The sequence below is a fragment of the Pan paniscus genome, chromosome 5, assembly GCF_029289425.2.
Source record: "Pan paniscus chromosome 5, NHGRI_mPanPan1-v2.0_pri, whole genome shotgun sequence".
Lineage (NCBI taxonomy): Eukaryota > Metazoa > Chordata > Mammalia > Primates > Hominidae > Pan > Pan paniscus.
In genome coordinates this window covers 131,480,900-131,499,487 of record NC_073254.2, presented here as the reverse complement: position 1 = coordinate 131,499,487, position 18,588 = coordinate 131,480,900, and the positions used below count along the sequence as shown (strand labels likewise).

General features: G+C 39.4%; 2 protein-coding genes across 7 annotated transcripts in view; one reads left to right on the top strand and one right to left on the bottom strand.

The window, feature by feature from the left end:
* The window catches only part of LOC134730558 (uncharacterized), a 119,446-nt gene extending 116,809 nt beyond the window's left edge, over positions 1-2,637 (bottom strand). Inside the window, exons 1-3 of the mRNA XM_063605097.1 lie at positions 2,177-2,637; positions 1,696-1,723; positions 980-1,097 (exon numbers count right to left, since the gene is read on the bottom strand). Coding sequence (XP_063461167.1) covers positions 980-1,097; positions 1,696-1,723; positions 2,177-2,637 — 607 coding nt within the window. The remainder of the gene's footprint in view (positions 1-979; positions 1,098-1,695; positions 1,724-2,176) is intronic.
* The window catches only part of REV3L (REV3 like, DNA directed polymerase zeta catalytic subunit), a 187,317-nt gene continuing 170,945 nt past the window's right edge, over positions 2,217-18,588 (top strand). For 5 of the 6 annotated variants that reach the window (XR_010112297.1, XM_003822205.7, XM_008975749.5 and 2 more), the window contains exon 1: positions 2,217-3,089. Coding sequence is in view for 4 of the 6 variants with exons in the window: in XM_003822205.7 (XP_003822253.4) it covers positions 2,951-3,089 (139 nt within the window). In the remaining 2 variants the exon portion in view is untranslated. Of the gene's footprint in view, positions 3,090-13,588; positions 13,717-18,588 lie in introns of those variants that run through there. The other variant, XM_055114064.2, reaches the window with a different exon arrangement.

Genomic DNA, 18,588 nt, shown 5'->3' with positions numbered 1-18,588 from the left:
TATCTCATTTGAGCCTTATAACATCCCCGAGAAGTTAAAACAGGAATTACTATCCATTTCACAGATGAGGAAATAAATTCCAAAAAATAAGTGAGCACTTAGCTAAATGATGGTTTAATATTCACATTCTCTGACTCAAAATTCCAGAACTTTTTCTTACTTCAGGAAGAATATACATATAAAACACATTTGATAGTGGTTAATTAGGGGGCTATTGTCAGGTTTTCAATTTGAGCATCAACTTAAAACTAAATTACATGCAATGAACACAACATTCCTAATTTCATGCTGCAAATGTTTTTCTTCAAGAGTGAACATTCTTGGAGTTCTAGAAGGATTTGACTTGTGGTTGCAACTGCCTTTTCTTAAAGTAAATAATGTTGATTCAAGAGGTAAGGGTAAAGAAACCCCCTTCTAGAAATCGCAAATCTGTTAATTTGATGCTTTTACCATTTTCTAGTTAGGAATATTATAATTTAAAAGTTATGGATACACTGATTATAATATAGTACAAGGATTCTCAATTTTATTTTGCTTAAGAATCACGGGGTGGCAAGTAGTGTTGCTAACAATACAGATTCCCAGGCCCCATCCCCCAAAATATAATTCAGTAAGAGCCAAAATATCAACACTTAAAGAATTCTAGGTGTCATGGAACACTGAGAATCACTGATATTGTGTATCTGACATTCGGCGTGTACAAAATATTTATTTTATAAAAAATACATTTTAGCATGGTAGTCATATTTTAAAATCACTTCTATAGCCTTCTAAAATTTCAAATCAAGAGATTTTGCCTCTTAAAAATATTAGCTAATTTCCAGCATATTAGTAGAAATCTTGCCACGTATGTTTATAATCATGCTCTGAGGTTAAAAACTACAAGCTAATTTACTGTAGTAATCAGTCTCAAATCCCTCGGAGCGTAAGTTCTTATTATAGCATTTATATGTTAGGGAATTTATAGACAGCTTCTTACCAGTGAGCTGTCTCTTTGGGCCTTTTGATTTTCCTATTTGAAAATCCACAACGGTTCCAAACGAGTAGCTCTCACACCACTTCAAATACGTGGCAACCTGGTAACCATTAAAATGCACCTGTATAACACACAAATGTAAAAGAACGATCTCTACTTGGATGGGTTAGAAATGTGTCAAGGGTCCTAATTCAGGGGCAAATTTCGAACTTGAACTCACGCTTTCTGCCTCCTACAGCTTGCATCTTTTTGTTGAGAAGAAACCCTTCAGGATTAGTTTTTAAGAGAAACCTTCCCGTTTTACATATGTAGAAACTGAGCCCAAAGAAACAAAATTATTTGTCCAAGGTCACGCCCAATATCAGTGGCCAAGTCAGAGAGGAACCCCTTGTTTCCAATTTAATAGCCAAGCCAGCTGCATGTTACTACTCTTTAAAACAAAAATTCCCTAACTGCATCGCTTCACCCCCTCTCGATTTTTGAATAAAGTTGTTTATTCAAAACGGCCCTTCCCCACGGTGGTGCTTTTATGCCTTCGGGTAGTAAAACCTTCCATAACGTGTTAGTGAAAAACACGAGGAGGCCACGTCTAACGCGGTGACTTTCACAGGCCTTTTTCTTTGGCCAAAATTTTCTCGGAAAGACTGTTAATCCTACATTCCGCTGGGGGAGGAGCGACGAGGGAGGAGGGAGGTCACCGGCAGCTAACAAGTCCTTACATGTACTTGCGCGTGCCCGGGACGCAGCCTGCGGGGCCGAGGAAACCAACGAAGGATGTATTAGGACGAGAGAGAAGGAAGGGGGCGGGAGAAAAACACGGTAGTGGGAAATCCCTGTGCACTGGATCTGCCAACCCCTCGCAAAGCTGAGAAGAGCCGTGCGTGAATAAATCTCATTAAATGGCCCGGCGCAGACACTGCAGCAGCAAAGAGGAGGGGGGCACCGCGGCTCGCGCGGCACGTTCGGGAAGGGGGAACGCCAGGGCGGCCCTTTTATAGGCCGAAGCCCGCGCCCGCGCGCCCCCACCCTTCGCACCGCCCCCGGGCCACGCGCGGAGCCGCGGCGTTACCTGAGAAGGGCCGGCTGCGTCCGCACCCGGCCCCGCCCGTTCCGCCGCCCGCCCGCTCTTCCCTCCCGCGAGGCCGCAGCGGCACGAGATCTGCGCCTCGCCTCCCTCCTCACGCGGGCGGATTTTCTTACCTTGTGAAAAACCGTCTCAGCGGCTGCCCCCGCCTCCTCTGCTGGATGTGAAATGGCGGTCGGCGAGGCAAGTGTGAGCATCGCAGCTCCTGCCAATCCTGCATAGCCGCCAAAACGGCCCCGAACACTGGCGCCCCCCTCCCGCAACCCCCTCGGAGCCCATCCATGAGATCGGTGCTCCGCCGCCCCTTCCGCTGCCCCTCACCCAGGTGACCGTGCCCGCCAGCCGAGTCATCGATCCCGCGCGGGCCCTGCCGGCCGCCGGCCGCCTCCCTCGCCGCGTGCCCGGGGAGGGGGAGAAAGCCCCTTCTCGGCCCCCGCCCTCCGTGTCCCGCCCGGGCGCCCGCCCTCTCGCTCCTTTTCCCGCCGAGCCCCCTCCCCCGCACTACTCGCAGCCTCCCTTCGCCACACACACCCCCCCTCTCCCCTCCCCCCAGTGGTTGCGTCCGTGACATCATCATCATGGCAACAAGAGCTGCAGCCTGGGACCGAGGAGCCCGTGTGATTCCCGGCGGTGGCGGCAGTGGCGGCAGCACCAGCACCGACGAAAGCTCGAGGGCTTCTCTCCTGCGGCCCCTTGCCGGGTGCTCCTGAGGAGGCGGCGGCAGAAGCGCCTAGCCCCGCCCGCCGCTCCTCGAGGTGCCTCTGTGTGAGGGGAGGGGGCCGTGCCGAGAAGGGGAGGGGGCGCCGCCGCCGCTGCGGAGGGAGCCGCCGCCGCTGCTGCTGCCGCTGCCGGGTCGCCAGTGAAGGGAGGCAGTGGCGGCGGCGGCGAACATGTTTTCAGTAAGGATAGTGACTGCAGACTACTACATGGCCAGCCCGCTGCAGGGGCTGGATACCTGCCAATCCCCCCTCACCCAGGCCCCTGTCAAGAAGGTGCCGGTGGTGCGAGTCTTCGGAGCGACCCCGGCAGGTAAGCGGGCGCCGGGCGCGGGGCGGGAGCGGGAGTCGGCGGGGCGCCGGGGCCGCCCTCCCCGCCGCGCACACGCGCGCACGCCGCCGGCGCCGGCCGTCTCCGTGGATCGCTGCCGCGTCTTCCCTCCCCTCCGCCCTCCTCGCCTTTTCTCTCGTGCGTGACAAGAGGCGCAAAAATGTGGGTCCGCGCGAGCGCTGCGCGGCGCCCCCACCCCCGGGCAGGGAGGTGGCGAGCGCCGCGTGTTTACACTGCGTGTGGCGGCCGGGAGCGGGAGCCGCACTCCAGGGCGCGGGCCGGGAGAGCAAAAGCCGCGGGCGCCCCGGACGGCGGGCCAGGTGGCCGCGCCATGTCCATCGGTGGACGGGTTCGTAGGGCCTGCTCTGAGGTCGGTCGCTAGTGGGACATCCCTTGTGTCCCCCAAGTGCCGCTTTCTGGAAACGGGGAAGTGTCAGCCTTGTTGTCAGTCGCTCCCCATGGTCTCTTCTCACCCTCGCTCTCCTCTGCCAGTTCCGGAGATGCAGTGGGCCGGAGAGAGTGGCGCTTGGGGCCAGATAATCTTTCTCACTGGGGTGACCGTGTGGCTCTGCTGTGAGTGCATGTCGTGACTCCTTAGAGTTTAGTGCCTGAGCGTCTGGGGACAGGGCAGCATCCTTAGGTGCAGTGCTTTCAGGAAATGTGCATCCATGGAAGTAGGAAATGCGTGTTTATGTTGCCCAACCTAAAACATCACACTTAATGGGGTGAATTTATTAGGAACCACAGCCAGACTCAGCAGCACAGACATTTTGAAATGCTCCTAGGCTGGGCTGTAGGATTGCGTTTTAAGTACAGGTATATATTTTTTAAACACACCTATGTTGAAGAAGGGGTGGGAAGGGGAGACAGCCGTGACAGAAGGTACGTTCTCAAAAACTCTTGGGGCTTATGATAATATAAAAAAGATAGAGGCCCAATTTACTAGGTGTTTTAAAATGGTTTTGCTTTTTTGCATGCTTTGAACTGCTTCTATGAAATAATGGAGTTCTAGGAAATAATGCATCTTAGGAAAGGTTGTTCTTCCCTCTAGCTATGAATTGCCCTATGGGATTTTAGATAGCATTTCCCACTTGATGCTCCTTGCCCTCATCACCATTCATCTTATTACTACAGTCATTTTCTGTGGACTACCAAGATAATAGCGCTTTCCCAAACACAAGCACTCATTTTAAACCGGTTATCTTTTAATGTGAATTCTCTTTGTTAAAATGTCAATGTCGTGAGATTTGGTAGCATATTCCTATTTAAACTAGTGAATATGATTTTGATATGAACCTTGAAAGATGGGGATATTTGAGTGCTTTTAACGTGTTGAAAGTGTAACACTTGAAACTTTGGAGGCTGGGAAATCGAGGCGATGAAGTGTTCTATAAGATAGGTTTTCTGCCCTTTTAAATATAGTGGTGCTGTCTTTGTTTCCGATTGGAATTTCAGTGTAATGGACTGTTCTCACTTCAGATGCAGAGGAAGGATAAAATAGTGAAGTTGATATGGCCCTGTTCAGCCAAATTTCCGAATCATAAAGTGACATGCTAATAAGATATACTGTGGCATTTCTGTGTATTACAGCTTGTATGGTTTGAGTTACTTTTCCACACATAATTTTTTCTCCTCCACACAAGCCATTAAATATGTTTCCCTGAGAGATAGTCGAGCTTTGTTGTATAGGAAAGTTTCGTTTGTGGAAATAAATGAGTTTCACTGTAAGCTAATGTAATTCTATTACGTGAGGACATGTTCCTTAAAAAATAAAGAATATTATATACTGTTGTTTTCCTGAATATTTTTTAAAAGACACATTAACTATTTCCTATTTCATCCTTCATGGACATCCCACAATAGATTACCAGCGCCTTAAAAAAAAAAAAACAAAAACGAAAAAACCAAAGACTAAAAACCCCCATTGGGGTTTTTTTTTTTGGTACATACTTTGAAATTTATATTTTAAATGAATTAAAAAGTAACACTTTTATATGTACATTGAAAGACATAAAACTTGATATAGAGAAAGTCAAATTTTAAATTGTTAAGGATTATCAAATTGAATTTGCCATGTAGTTCACAGTTTCCAACAAAATGTTTGTTTCAACAAGAAAAAATTTGAAGTCATTGGCATACATTTAGAGTTTACACTTTTCATAAACCAAGCCAGCATTTTTATTAGCACGTCAGAAACTCCCAGTGAGATTAATATTAATTAAACATAATCAAAAACTGCAGAATTACCTGCTTTTGAATTATCTCCCCAAGGAAAACTAGTCCAATAAAATAAAACTTGAAAATTATTAATATAAAAGAGAGGCCAGTCTGACTTAGTAAAACTCTGAATGCTAGAATTTTTAATGAAGACAGATTTATTTGAAAGTAAAGATGTAAACATAATGCAAAGATATAAACATGGTTTGTATTATATCTTTATAGTTTATATCTTTACTAACAAGTAAAATAAGGTAATAAAAATGTGTAACACATGATAAACCTATGCTACATAAAATAGCATAAACATACTTTTTTCATATATAAGAATTACTTTGGGAGGTCCTTAATGCTTTACTTTGGTTTGGAGAGAAAATGTTTTAAAATTGAGTTTGCCTTACAAATGAGATCCTGAAAAATAGCAACCAAAGATATTTTTTCTCAAATGAAGTGGCTGTTTCAAAATTATATTACAAATTCTGAACTGATTGGATTAATACCCTTTTACTAGTTTAGTTTTTCTATTATTGCATGAAAAGCATTTTTCTGCTTTAGAAAACAGTCCAGTTGACTTTTGATTGTTCTGTGTTTTGAGGACGTATCTTGAGTAATTTAAGAAATAAAGTGTTTTGGGTTTAAAAGCTCCCATGTCTTAAGTTGGTGAAATTTGAAAAGGTATTTTTAAAAAGAGGGATATTCAGGGCTGGGTGCTGTGGCTCATGCCTGTAATCCCAACACTTTGGAAGGCAGAGGCAGGAGGATCGCTTGAACCCAGGAGTTGGAGACCAGCCTGGGCGACATAGTCTGTACAAAACAAACAAACAAACAAAATTGGCTGGGCATGGTGGTGTGCACCTGTAGTACTAGCTATTTGGAAAGCTGAGACAGGAGAATCGCTTCAGCCCAGAAGGTTGAGGCTGCAGTGAGCCAAGATCACGCCACTGCACTCCAGCCTGGGCAACAGAGCAAGATCCTGTCTTTAAAAAAAAAAAAAAAGTTGGGGGGGGGATATTCAGATTTGAATGGTAAATCCTGACTGATTTAATCCCTTGCCAACTGAGGATATTGATTCCTAAGGGAATCACTTAAAGTTTCTTCATCTGAGTTATGGAATTTTTTAAAAAACAAAAACAAATTTCCTCTCCATTTTTTAAACTAGTTTTTAAAATGTCTTGAACATTATTTTGACATAATCAAATTGAGCAGTATCATTTGTAGAATAAATTGTTAATTTTTTCTTTTATAACAACATTTTGGTAACTTGTTTTAATGGAGGGAAGAAAGGTTGTGAATAAAGTATAGGACAATGTTTTTTCATTTAGATTTGAATATAGGTGTGACCACTCAGAGGATTCACTACAAATGAAATCATCAGGCTTCATTTAAGGATTTGACTGAGGTGGACTTGGGAAGCTGTCCATTTTCCACATCTCGACTTTTGCTTAGTTGCTTGATGTAACTCACTTCATGCTGAGTTTAGACAGCTCTCACAGTTTCCTCAGCACCAGGTTAAACAGAACTATCCTTTCAAAGAGCTTCCCTGCTGAGATGCAGAGTAGGAGTAAATAGAAGAGTGTGGGATGTCCACAAAGCAAGTAATTAAACAAAGTAGGCCAGACAGACTATAGAGGGAGCTGCTTGTCTTTAAGATTACTCTAAGGAACTCTGCCACTTCCTCTAGCTTAGTGAATATTTTGGTAGATTGTTCTAGATACTGTTAGCCATGAAATCAAGCTTTTCAACATAAGGAATTGATAATTCTGAAATGCTATATAAGTTTATGTAGATGCTTATCCAATTATAAATATATTCTCATTGTTTATATTTTATAAAATTAAATATAAGAAACTACCAGAATAATCTTTTTTTTTTTTTGGTAAATTGGAGTTAAATTTGTAATAAGAATAATTTTGAAAATTAGCGTGTATCAACAACTCAGGTTCAAAAGTTTCTCTAATAGAATCTGCTTTGTTCATAGTCTTTTTTACTAAGCTATTTAAAAATATTTTAAGATCATATAACACCTATTTGATTACAATTATTGGAGAGATTTTCAGGAACACTATGGAGATGTAATGACTCATCACAAACAAATTGGTCACTTTTTTTAAAGTAGGTATTTGAAGCCCTGAGTAGCAAGTTGTTTTAGCTTAAAGTGCCTTAAGAACAGCTTTACCCTCCAGAAGCTCACAATGTAGTAGAGATGATGGGCATGAAAACTTCAGTCAAATGCAGTATGACTGGACTATAGAAATGTGTATAAGACAAAGCAAGGATTCATTGGGAGACATGTTCTATATCCAGGCAAAAAGGGGAGTCAGGGAAGACTTCGTGAAGGAAATATGGATTAGTCATGTTAAAGGAATTTTTAAGGAACTTAAAATTTCAGATAGAGGAACAGCTACAAGGTAATTGACAGATGAAGACAACTGCTCTTTGCAGGGCAGTTTGGCAATGTATATTAGAATCCTTGAAGTGTTCTTTTTTGACCCAGTAATTCTAGTTTTAGGGATTTTAATCTATGAGCATAAATCTTTTGGCAAATCTGGCTGTCTTTTGAATCCGTGTACTTCTTTTCATAATCCATCACCACCCTAAACTACTAGCATTTTTGGTCAGGTTTACTACAGTAGCCTCCTAATCTTGGTTTATCCCAATCTACTTTGTCCCCTTCTGATCTGTTTCCTACACTGTAATCAGAGGGATCTTTTAAAAATGCAAACCTGATTACATCACCCTACTGTTTGATATGCTTCAGTAGCTTTCCATTGCATTCAGGATATGGACAAAACTCTGTGTCTTATATGGTGGCATCTGCCTGTCTTACAAGGTCTTGCATAGTCTGGCCCTTACCTTTCTGTCTAGTCATGACTTGAGCCATGTTCTTGACTTACTCTTTTTGTTCCAGCCTTGTTGGCCTTATCTCAGTCCCTTGTTCTTGCCATGCTCCTTCCCATAGTGAGGGCTTTGTACCTGCCGTTGCCCCTGCCGAGAATGTTTTTACTTTTCTTTCACCTAAACTTCGATTTATCTTTCCTCAGGGAAGGCTTCCCTATCACAGACTCTCAAAGCACCATAAACTCTCCTCATAGCACTTGCTGTCATTGTAATTTCATATGTGTTGGAGATTAACATCTGTTTTTCCAAATAGATTGTAACCTCCAGAAATCCTGATAATGTGTTTCTTTTTCCTCACCATTATAGAGTTAATGCTTACCACAGTGCTTGAAACTCGTCTATTAATTCTTGGAACTCATTTGTGGCAAGGATTAATAAATAGATGATAATCATCACAGAGAACAACTCTAAGTGTTCAACAGTTGGCAAATGGTTGCATAAACTGGGTATATTCATTTGGGAGGATGTGTTTAAAACATGTTGTAGAAGTATATGTAATAACATGGGAAAGTGCTGTCATATTATGTGAAAAAATTAGTTTACAAAATAGTCACTTATTAAAAGTGTGGAAAAAAATACGCCGAAGTATAAAAGTTGGTTATCTCTGGAAGGTATGTTTTATATTTTCAGATTTTTTACAGAGAACATGTGCTGATTTTATAATTTAAAAAAACCATATACAAAATTAAGGAAAAATTGATTTTCTAGATATGGTTCCAGAAATGTAGTGGGAGACATGAGATTCGTAATGGTCTCCAAAATATGTGTCAACCAAAATGCATGATTGCATGATGATCATATTGAACTTAATTATATAAATTCCATTTAGAAATTGCAAAATGATTCATATATTAAAGCAAGCCAGTAATTTCTGGTTGTATTATTCTTACTTGTATGTAAAGTGGTTTTAATTTTAAAATGTTTTGAAAAGTAACATGGTTTTGGCACATGACAGCACTAAAACAGAGTAAAGACTAGAATTAACTTAAATATATATGAGAGCTTAATATAGGTTGAGCATCCCTTATCCAAAACTCCATAATCTGAAATCCTTCAAAATCTGAAATGTTTTGAGCACCAACATGATGCCACAAGTAGAAAATTCCACACCTGACCTCATGATGGGTCGCAGTCAAAACTTCGTTTCAGGCTGGATGCAGTGGCTCATGTCTGTAATCCCAACACTTTGGGAGGCTAAGGTGGGAGTATTGCTTCAGCCCAGGAGTTCAAGACCAGCCTGGGCAACATGGAAAGACGCTATCTCTACAAAAAAATACAAAAGTTAGCCAGGCAGGGTGGTACACGTTTGTGGTTCCAGCTACTTGGGAGGCTGAGGCAGGAGGATCGCTTGAGCCCAGGAGGTGAAGGCTGCAGTGAGCCATGATTGTATGACTGCATTCCAGCCTGGGTGACAGAGCAAGTCCCTGTCTCAAAAACAACCAAAACAACTTTGTTTCATGTGTAACATTATTTAAAATTATATAAAATTACATTCAGGTTTGGTCCCATCCTCAGGATATCTCATGTATATGCAAATATTCTAAAATCTGAAACACTTCTGGTCCCAAGCATTTCAGATAAGGGATATTCAACTTGTATATGAAAATGGATCCCACCTTCATTTATGAGTAGGGAAAAGAAGAATTGTTTAATAAACAGTGTTGGGATAGCCAGTTAGTCATCTGGAAAAATAATGTTGGCTTCCAGAGGAGTTAAAGATTTAAATATGAAACAAAGAAACAAAAAAGGTAGGGTAATTATTTTTTACGTAATCCAGGATTGGTGAAGTCCTTTAATAGCATACTGGGTTGCTGGATTTTAGGACATAATAATAAAATTCTGTATAGGGGAAAAAATCAAAGTTAAAAGAGAAACAGACTAGTAAAACTTATTTGTATACTTCACAAAGGGCTAAGTTCCTCTTAATACAAAGAACTAGAAAATAATCCAGTAGAAAAATTAGCAAAGAGAATTCATATGAAAAAATGTACAACTTTATTTATAATATAATAAAGATGTAAATTCAAGCTACAACATACTCTTTGTCACCTATCAAATGAGCAAAGGTTATGTATAGTATAACTCGGGAAAGGTGAGAAGAGAAAATGGTCAGCCTCATACATTGCTGGTGGGATTATAAAGTATTCATACTCTATAGAAAGCAGTTTGAAAATGGTTTTCAAAAATTAAAACACAGATTTATTTCGTTCTAGTAATTCCATTATAGGATTTTATTCTCTAGAAGATTTTGCATATATGTCAAATAAATATCTAAGAATATTTGTGGCAGCATTATTTGTTACTGCAAAAGATTGGAAACATGCTAAACATATCAGTAGGAAAGTAGTTAGGTGAATTATGGTGTATATATTCAACAGAATACTAGTCAGCCTTTAAAAATCATGAGAGAATACTATGTGTACTGCTGTGGTGCTATGTCAAAGATATGAGGAAAAAAAGCAAGAGGCATGACTGCATGTGCAGTTTGCTGCCATTCGTGTGGTTAAAATATATATTTTTATATGCTATATATGCCTATGTATTAGAATAAAATTCTTTATTATAATAAAATCCGTGTGTGTGTGTGTGTGTGTGTGTATATATATATATATATATATATAGAGGCAGATATAGAATGTAATGTGCATGGGAGGATACGGGAGAGTCTGATGACAGTAATTGCTCCAGTGTGTAGAAGTGGTTGCCTAGAGGACAAAGATAGACTAACTTTTAAAGTATACTGTTTGGTAATTTTTCAGTATTTTAAAATCATGTGCATGTAATACTGTTCAAAGGTAATATTTTTAAGTTATGTTTTGCTTACAGGAATTGGTAAGAAGGAAAAAATAAGAGACCATAATAGTTGTTACAAACAAATGATTACTGCAATACTGTTTTTAACTTTAGTTATTGTTAGAGATCTTCTAATTCAAAGTTTTCAGTTGATGTTACATGGCTCACAGAAGGGTAGTCCTAGTAGAATGGGGGCTGAAGGAAGGCGTTGGGGTTCCTGTGAACAAATAGCATGGTGAGTGACAACCAACAGTTAAAACCAGCATACTGCTCCTTTTGATATTTTAAGTGCATTAAATGAGGTGTGCCTTACTACTTGGAATCTACTTCAGCAGCCAGCCACAGTGTACAGCTGCCTTTTGTGGGAAAGGGATCATGGAATTGTTACTGGAGTTTGTATTCACGGTGCCGAAGGAACATGCCACCTACCACAAGGTGCAACCCACTTACAATGAGAGGACAAGGAAGCAGGGAGGGTGTCCCTGGTGGCCCAGCTCCAGGCCTGACTATCTGTATTCACCTGTATTGGATGCTGCTCACCACGTGCGTTTGATATGCTCTGCAAGGTGACTGCCTAATAGTGCATGTATGTTTGTCAGAAATAAAGCATGATTTTAATTTTGAAATATTCTTGATGTGAAAAAGTTTGATTTTGAAATTCATATTAAAATTTTCAGCATTACATGTGTCAAAAAATATCTACCATAACACTTTACATTTTTTCTTCTGTAATTAGAAAATATGATAATTTTTTTTCACCAGGCACTGTGTAGATGCCTCCAAATGCCCTCCTGTTGTCCAGTGTGCCAAAATTTCTTTTGCTGACAAGTTTTGTTTGCAATGTTAAAAGGGTTGAGAAGCATCATTCTAGTCAAATGTACTCATTTTGTATGAAGAAAACTGAAATCTACATAGCAGGCTCAGGGATTTGTCCAGTGTCCTACAGTTGGTTGGTGTGAGGCTGGCTTTGAAAATTGGGGATCTTGGATCTTGACTCTTCAGCTCTCATCACCTCACAGTGACCCCCTCTCCCCCCGAAACATGAGGGAATATTGGAGGAAGGCATTGATGATAATTGAAAGACAAAAATACAGAACCTCAGAGGAATTATTAAAAGAACTGCACATATGTAGTTCAGAAATCTTTGAGACCCTACTGTATCTAATAGTGCTTAGAATCTTCTTATATAATAATATTATTAATATTCTATAATCTAGAATAGATTATAGTAGGATTCGTTTTATGATGACTTGGGCTGTATCTTTAAGAAAACAAAAGATTATAGCAAAAGGAGTTTAGGGCAAACATAAATAAAAATTGATACTAAAATCATATGTATGCTATTTCCAAAAAAGGGAGGAGGGAATATATGAGACCTTTCAAGTTCCTCTGGTACTATAATTACATTTTCTCTCATCTTGCTTTTGATTGGATTAGAATTCACTCAATTAAAGATAATCTAGGGCCAGGCACCTATAATCCCAGCACTTTGGGAGGCAGAGGCAGGAAGATTGCCTGAGCCCAGGATTTTGAGACCAGTCTGGGCAACATGGCAAGACCCCATCTCTTTAAGAAGAAAAAAAAAAAATCGAAGTGAAAAATGATTCAAGTCTAAATAGGTTGGGTTAAAGTAGGTTTTAGAGGATATTGTCATTGGTGCTGGATATTTCAAAGAAATAGTTTGAACTTACTTATAAAGTAAGAAATGGGCCATGGTATGAGGTATATCACTCTGGTATCTGGCTGCCATTTTAACATCATAGTGATAATAAGAGGAAATAATGGGAGTTAAGGAACAGTAAACTTTGGGTGAAATTGTGTTAACTTGTAATTTCCATGTAGATACAGATAAGGCAGGAATGAGTGTCTTAGGCAATTAGAAATAACTCAGTCTACTGTCCAAACATGATGTGGATTTTGAGACCAAAACAAATTATAAGTAAAAGTAAGACCCTCTTAATGACAGCCTATTTAACCTTTTTGGTGTTTTTGTTTGGTGTGTGTGTGTGTTTTCTGTCGTTCCTTCTAAGTTTTCCAGATGATCTTGTGTTTCTTCCAGCTCTCTGTGGGTTTTTAAATATTTCATTTTATAAATGAAAAATACTTTGTTGCTTAATTAGCATTGGTAAACTGGACTGTTTTCTGTAGCAGAAATTGAATACAAGCCTAGCAAAGTAAATTCTGAGAAAAATGAGTAGTAATTGTCAATGGAAAATTTCGTGGTTTTTTTTTTCTTTTTTGGCCAATTCTATTTTTTTAGATGATAGTTTTGGGAAATACTAAGAATTTGAGCTCAATTTACTTTGGGGCAGTTCACAAGATTACTATTTTTCTTCCATTTATTACGATTACCAAGGAAGTATAACAAGAATTAAAAGAAATATATTATTTTGCATATATATTTATACTTCAAAGTAATTTATATACTAAATTAGGTTTTGTTTGAGATGGTGAAATGAAAGACTTTGTAAATAAGAATACATGTTGATATGTGAAAAATGTAAAGTTAAAACATGTTGGCATACTCCTAGTTTCTCAGAACAAGAAAATGACTAATCTAAATTTCATTTCAGAATAAAACCCAAGACAAGCCACATAAAAGCAACCTAAAAATTAAACTGTCATCATATTATTTGTTTTAAAACTATGGAATAATATATCTGAGGAAGATTTCTCTCAAAATTGTTTTTCTCAATTTCAAGTAAGTAATTTATTTTGGTTAATATATTGGGGGTGAGGGGGGTGGGGGTGAGCCTTGGCATTGAAGTTGGTAAATCCTACTCACCCTTAACTAACAACTTAAATATCAACCTCTTTAAAGCCTTCTGTGACTCCTTTGCCCATTCCCAAAGATTATCTCCTTGGTTTTCCAAGTCTTCATCCCCTTCCACATTGCTGTTAAAAAAGGATCTGTTACAATGGATATTGTGTTTGTCTCTAAGAATAGTCATGTGGCACTACCTTCATGGGCCCCACCTCATACTTCTCAACCCCACTGCCTTCTGTTGCTGAGAGACCCCGAGCAAGTTATTATACTTATGTTAGCCTTAATTTCCTCCTCTTTAAAGTGAGTTTTAATAATTTCTACAGCATAGCATTATTATGATTGAATAAGATAACCAGCTAATGTCTGGCATACGTAGTAACATAAATGTTACTTTCTTTACCTGTCTTATCTCCAGAATCTGCTACATTACCTCATATACTGAGTACTCTTTTAAAATGTTTGAATTGAAATGAAACATGGAATTTTTGTAGCAGGTATTCCTCACATTAGGAGAAACTAAAACATCTGCACATTGTGGTATGAGATTTTTTACATTTCGTTAGTGACATATCTACAGTCTAGGTAATTGCCTGTTTAAAACACTTTTTAAAAATTTGGCTATGTTTTATAAGTGGTCCATCAGGACCTGAAAAGAACCTTATTTTCCAAAGCCATCAGTAGTGCCTTAAAAAAAAAAAAGGTGATAGAACATGTTGAAAGTATGTATGCTAGATGTCACAGTAAAGGTGACATGTCAGTAGGATTTATTGCTCTCTTGTGAATTTGTAACACACACAAAAATGGAAGCCTTTGTATTTTAAACGTACTTAGGATTGTGGAATGTGGACTAAATGATTTATTATTGCCCAGAGCTTCACCTCTCATCACCATATATTTTCTACATACATTCCTAGGTTTTGTTTAATAACATTGTCTTTTACTTATTTATTTTTATTTATTTATTTTTTTGAGACAGAGTCTCACTCGGTTGCCCAGGCTGGAGTGTAGTGGCACAATCTTGGCTCCGTGCAACCTCCACCTCCCGAGTTCAAATGATTCTCCTGCCTCAGCCTCCCAAGTAGCTGGAATTACAGCCACGTGCCACCACACCTGGCTACTTCTTGTATTTTTAGTAGAGATGGAATTTCACCATGTTGGCCAGGCTGGTTTCAAACTCCTGACCTCAGGTGATCTGCTCACCTTGGCCTCCCAAAGTGCCGGGATTACAGGCGTGAGCCATCACCACACCCCGGCATGTCTTTTAATTTTTTAATGAGGTCATTAGAAAGATATCCAAATTAATTATGATGTCTCACGCCTTAGTTGATAATGCTTAGTGTTTTGAAAATAGAAGCCATGTTATTATAGTTAAAAGACCTTAATTTTACGTCATTTTACTAAACGAGGTGGTAAACCGTTTATTAAGGACTGTGTGCCCTGTTGTAAGCGATTTAATCTTCACAACAGTTCTATAAAATAGGACTGTTATCCCCATTTTACAGTTGAGGAAATGAGGCATAGAGAGGTTAATTAACTTTGCCTAAAGTGTTGCAGCATAATGTTTACCTCATACCATGTGAGGATTAAATGAGAAAACATGTATTAGGCCATTACCCACTTAAACAGAAGAAACAGTGAAGCAGAATTTGAGATGAGTGTCTTCTAACACTTCCAGAATTTGATAATAGCCATTATTGAGATGTGACAGTGACCGTGAATATATTCTTATTCACATTTGTGTGTGTGTGTGTGTGTGTATGTGTGTGATAGTAAACCCTGGTACTCTTAACCCATTTTTTTTTTCTGAAGCAATATTAATGTCTCCTCTCAAATTCATGCTCCCATTTGGACTGAATTAATGTATTTGTGTTTACAAGGTGATAGTAAGATTTTAATATCAATCTGATATAAAATTTTTATAAGTTCAGTGTAATTAAATAGTATGTGGATATATTCTCATTGTGAAATTTAAAAAGCAGAACAGGTAAGGGAAAAATCTTCTTTGACCACCTATTCCCCTCTCTACTTGGATCAGCTTTTGTTGTATGATAAATCTCCCCAAAACATAGTGCTGTGAAACAATAGGCATTTGTTAGCCTAATTCTGGGCTGGGCTCAATTAAGCAATTCTGCTGCAGCTTATGTCTGGCCTTGCGGATGTGGCTGCAGTCAGCTGATGGGTCAGCTGGGAGCTGGTTGGTCTAGGATAGCTATGTCTGGATAATCCGTACTGGTTGTTTGCTTGGGTGATGGGGGCCATGTGTCTCCCGCAGGCTAGGCGTGGCTCTTTCACCTGGAGGCAGTAGTAGGGTTTACAGAAGTAACTAGTGACAGCAAGCCTCGTATATTTTCTGTTGTCCATAGGCCAAAGCAGATCAACATGGCCAATTCCAGAGTTGGTATGGGAGGGGTTTCCTAACTGAGTGGGGCTAATTAGGGGGCCATTACTGCAACAATCTATTATCCAACTGTTGCTGGCTAACTCATTTTTCAGGAAGCATGCACTAACTAGCGTGGCATTGCTCCTTTCTTGAAGTAGTGTTTATGTAAGCAATTTATTCAACAGTTCAGATAAATTTAGTTAATTCATTGTTCTTACTCGTTTTTATTCCATTTTTGTCATCCTTCAGCATTATTCTTAGTTTCATTCAACTCAACAAATATTTATTGAGCACCCATTAAGTGCACAATAAGGTTTCAAGAGGTGAGCAGCAGATAGAGCAAGACTACTGTGTTAATCATCCAAGTTTGTTTTGTTTTGTTTTGTTTTTTGTTGTTGTTTGAAACAGTCTCGCTCTGTTGCCCAGGCTGGAGTGCAATGGTGTGATCTTGGCTCACTGCCACCTTCACCTCCTGGGTTCAGGCTATTCTCCCACCTCAGCCTTCTGAGTAGCTGGGATTACAGGCATGCACCACACCACCCAGCTAATTTTTTGTATTTTTAGTAGAGACAGGGTTTCACCATTTTGGCCAGGCTGGTTTCGAACTCCTGACCTCAAATGATTCACCCGCCTCAGCCCTCCCAAAGTGCTGAGATTACAGGCATGAGCCACTACGCCCGACCAGTCATCCAAGTTTTTAAAAGTGGCCTACCTGTCTGCTTCATTATGTAAACAGAATTCTATAAAAGTAGAAAACTTTTAACAATTTTTTGAGAATGACCAACAGCCCACACCAGGCTAAATATATCTTACATGCTACATTTTTAAACATCTTACAAGGATTTCTTCAAATGAGAAAAACTAATACAGAGGTTGTTTTGATCTGTACTCCCACCAGCAATAGGAGACTTTTTCCATGTCTTCATCAAGATTATGTTCTCAAATGTTTTGATCATTGCCAATCTAATAGACATAAAATGGATCTCAGTGTAGTTTTAATTTGCATTCCTTTTATTATGAGTGAGATTGAGTGTTTGTTCATATGCTTGAGAGGCACTTATGGTATTTCCTTCTCAGCGTACTGTTTATCTTTTACCCATTTTCCTGTTGAGACTCTTGGTCTTTTCCTTACTGATTCCAAAGAGCCTTCATATATTAGTAAAGTTCATCTCCATCTGTAAATTGAGTTCCAAATGTTTTCCTCCGTTAGTTCTTATGGTAGATTACTTTTTATTTAAGTAGTATCTTTTTTTTCATTTCATAAATAATCTTTATATCTGAATTAGGCTTTTAAATCACATTTAGATGAAGTTAGGTTTAAGTATTAGGCATGGGAATGGAAGGAAAAGATCCTGGCATTATCAAATCTTTTGTAGAGAACTTTTTAAAACTCTGGATAGTTAAAATGAAAAACTTCAAAAGGATCCTGTCTTTGATTTATTTTTTCCTCTTCTAGGTTTGGTTTTATTATGACATCAGTCGTTTTGACCGGGCAGTCCAAGGAGTAGGATCATAACCTCTGGAGGGCTGTTTTTAGATGATGGGATTGTATAGTATAGATGGAAAATACTCTGTGTAACTTAGTAGAAATTGTTAATAATGTTGCTTTGAGTCTTGTTAATTTCATTGTGTGTGTGTTTGTGTGTGTGATGTGTATAAAACATGCATAGATCATGGTAGTGCTTCTAGCAATGCTCTACTCTTACGTACAGTCTTCCCTCTGTATCCATCCCTTAGTATCTGTGAGGGATTCGTTGCAGGAATCCCTGAGGATATAAAAATCCACAGATGCTCAAATCAGTTATATAAAATGGTGTAGTATTTGCATAAAATAACCTAAGCATATTCTCCTATATAGTACTTCAAATTATCACTTACACCTAATACATTGTAAATGCTATGTAATAGTTGTGATACTGTATTATTTAAGGTAGTAATAACAAGGAAAAAAGTTTGTACGCATTCAGTACAGATGCAACTCTTTCCCTGAATATTTTTGATCTGCGGTTGGTTGAATCCACAGATGTGGAACCCACGGATATGGAGGGCCAGCTATATAATTTTCAATCTGTTCAGCCAACCTTAACCTAATCAACCACATGGGTATGTTAGGATGGCTAGATTAGGCTAGCCATTAGCAGTGGACCACACAGAAGAAAAACACACAGAATGTAGACTTTTTTGAGAATGCAGCAATGCTACCTACTGCCCAAATAATATCCTAGATTTTTTCTGAGATTGTGGGAAGCCAGGAAGAAGGTGGCAGAGACATCTGTGACCTCCTGTGCCACATCTGACATGAAGTACTTTGACCTTTTCCCTTGACTTTTGTATAAAAAGGTATTAGAAAACTGCGAGGCTGGACATTTTATCATGTTTTGAGTAATTTAATATAATTTTAAACATTTTAAAGTTGTCAAACCCTT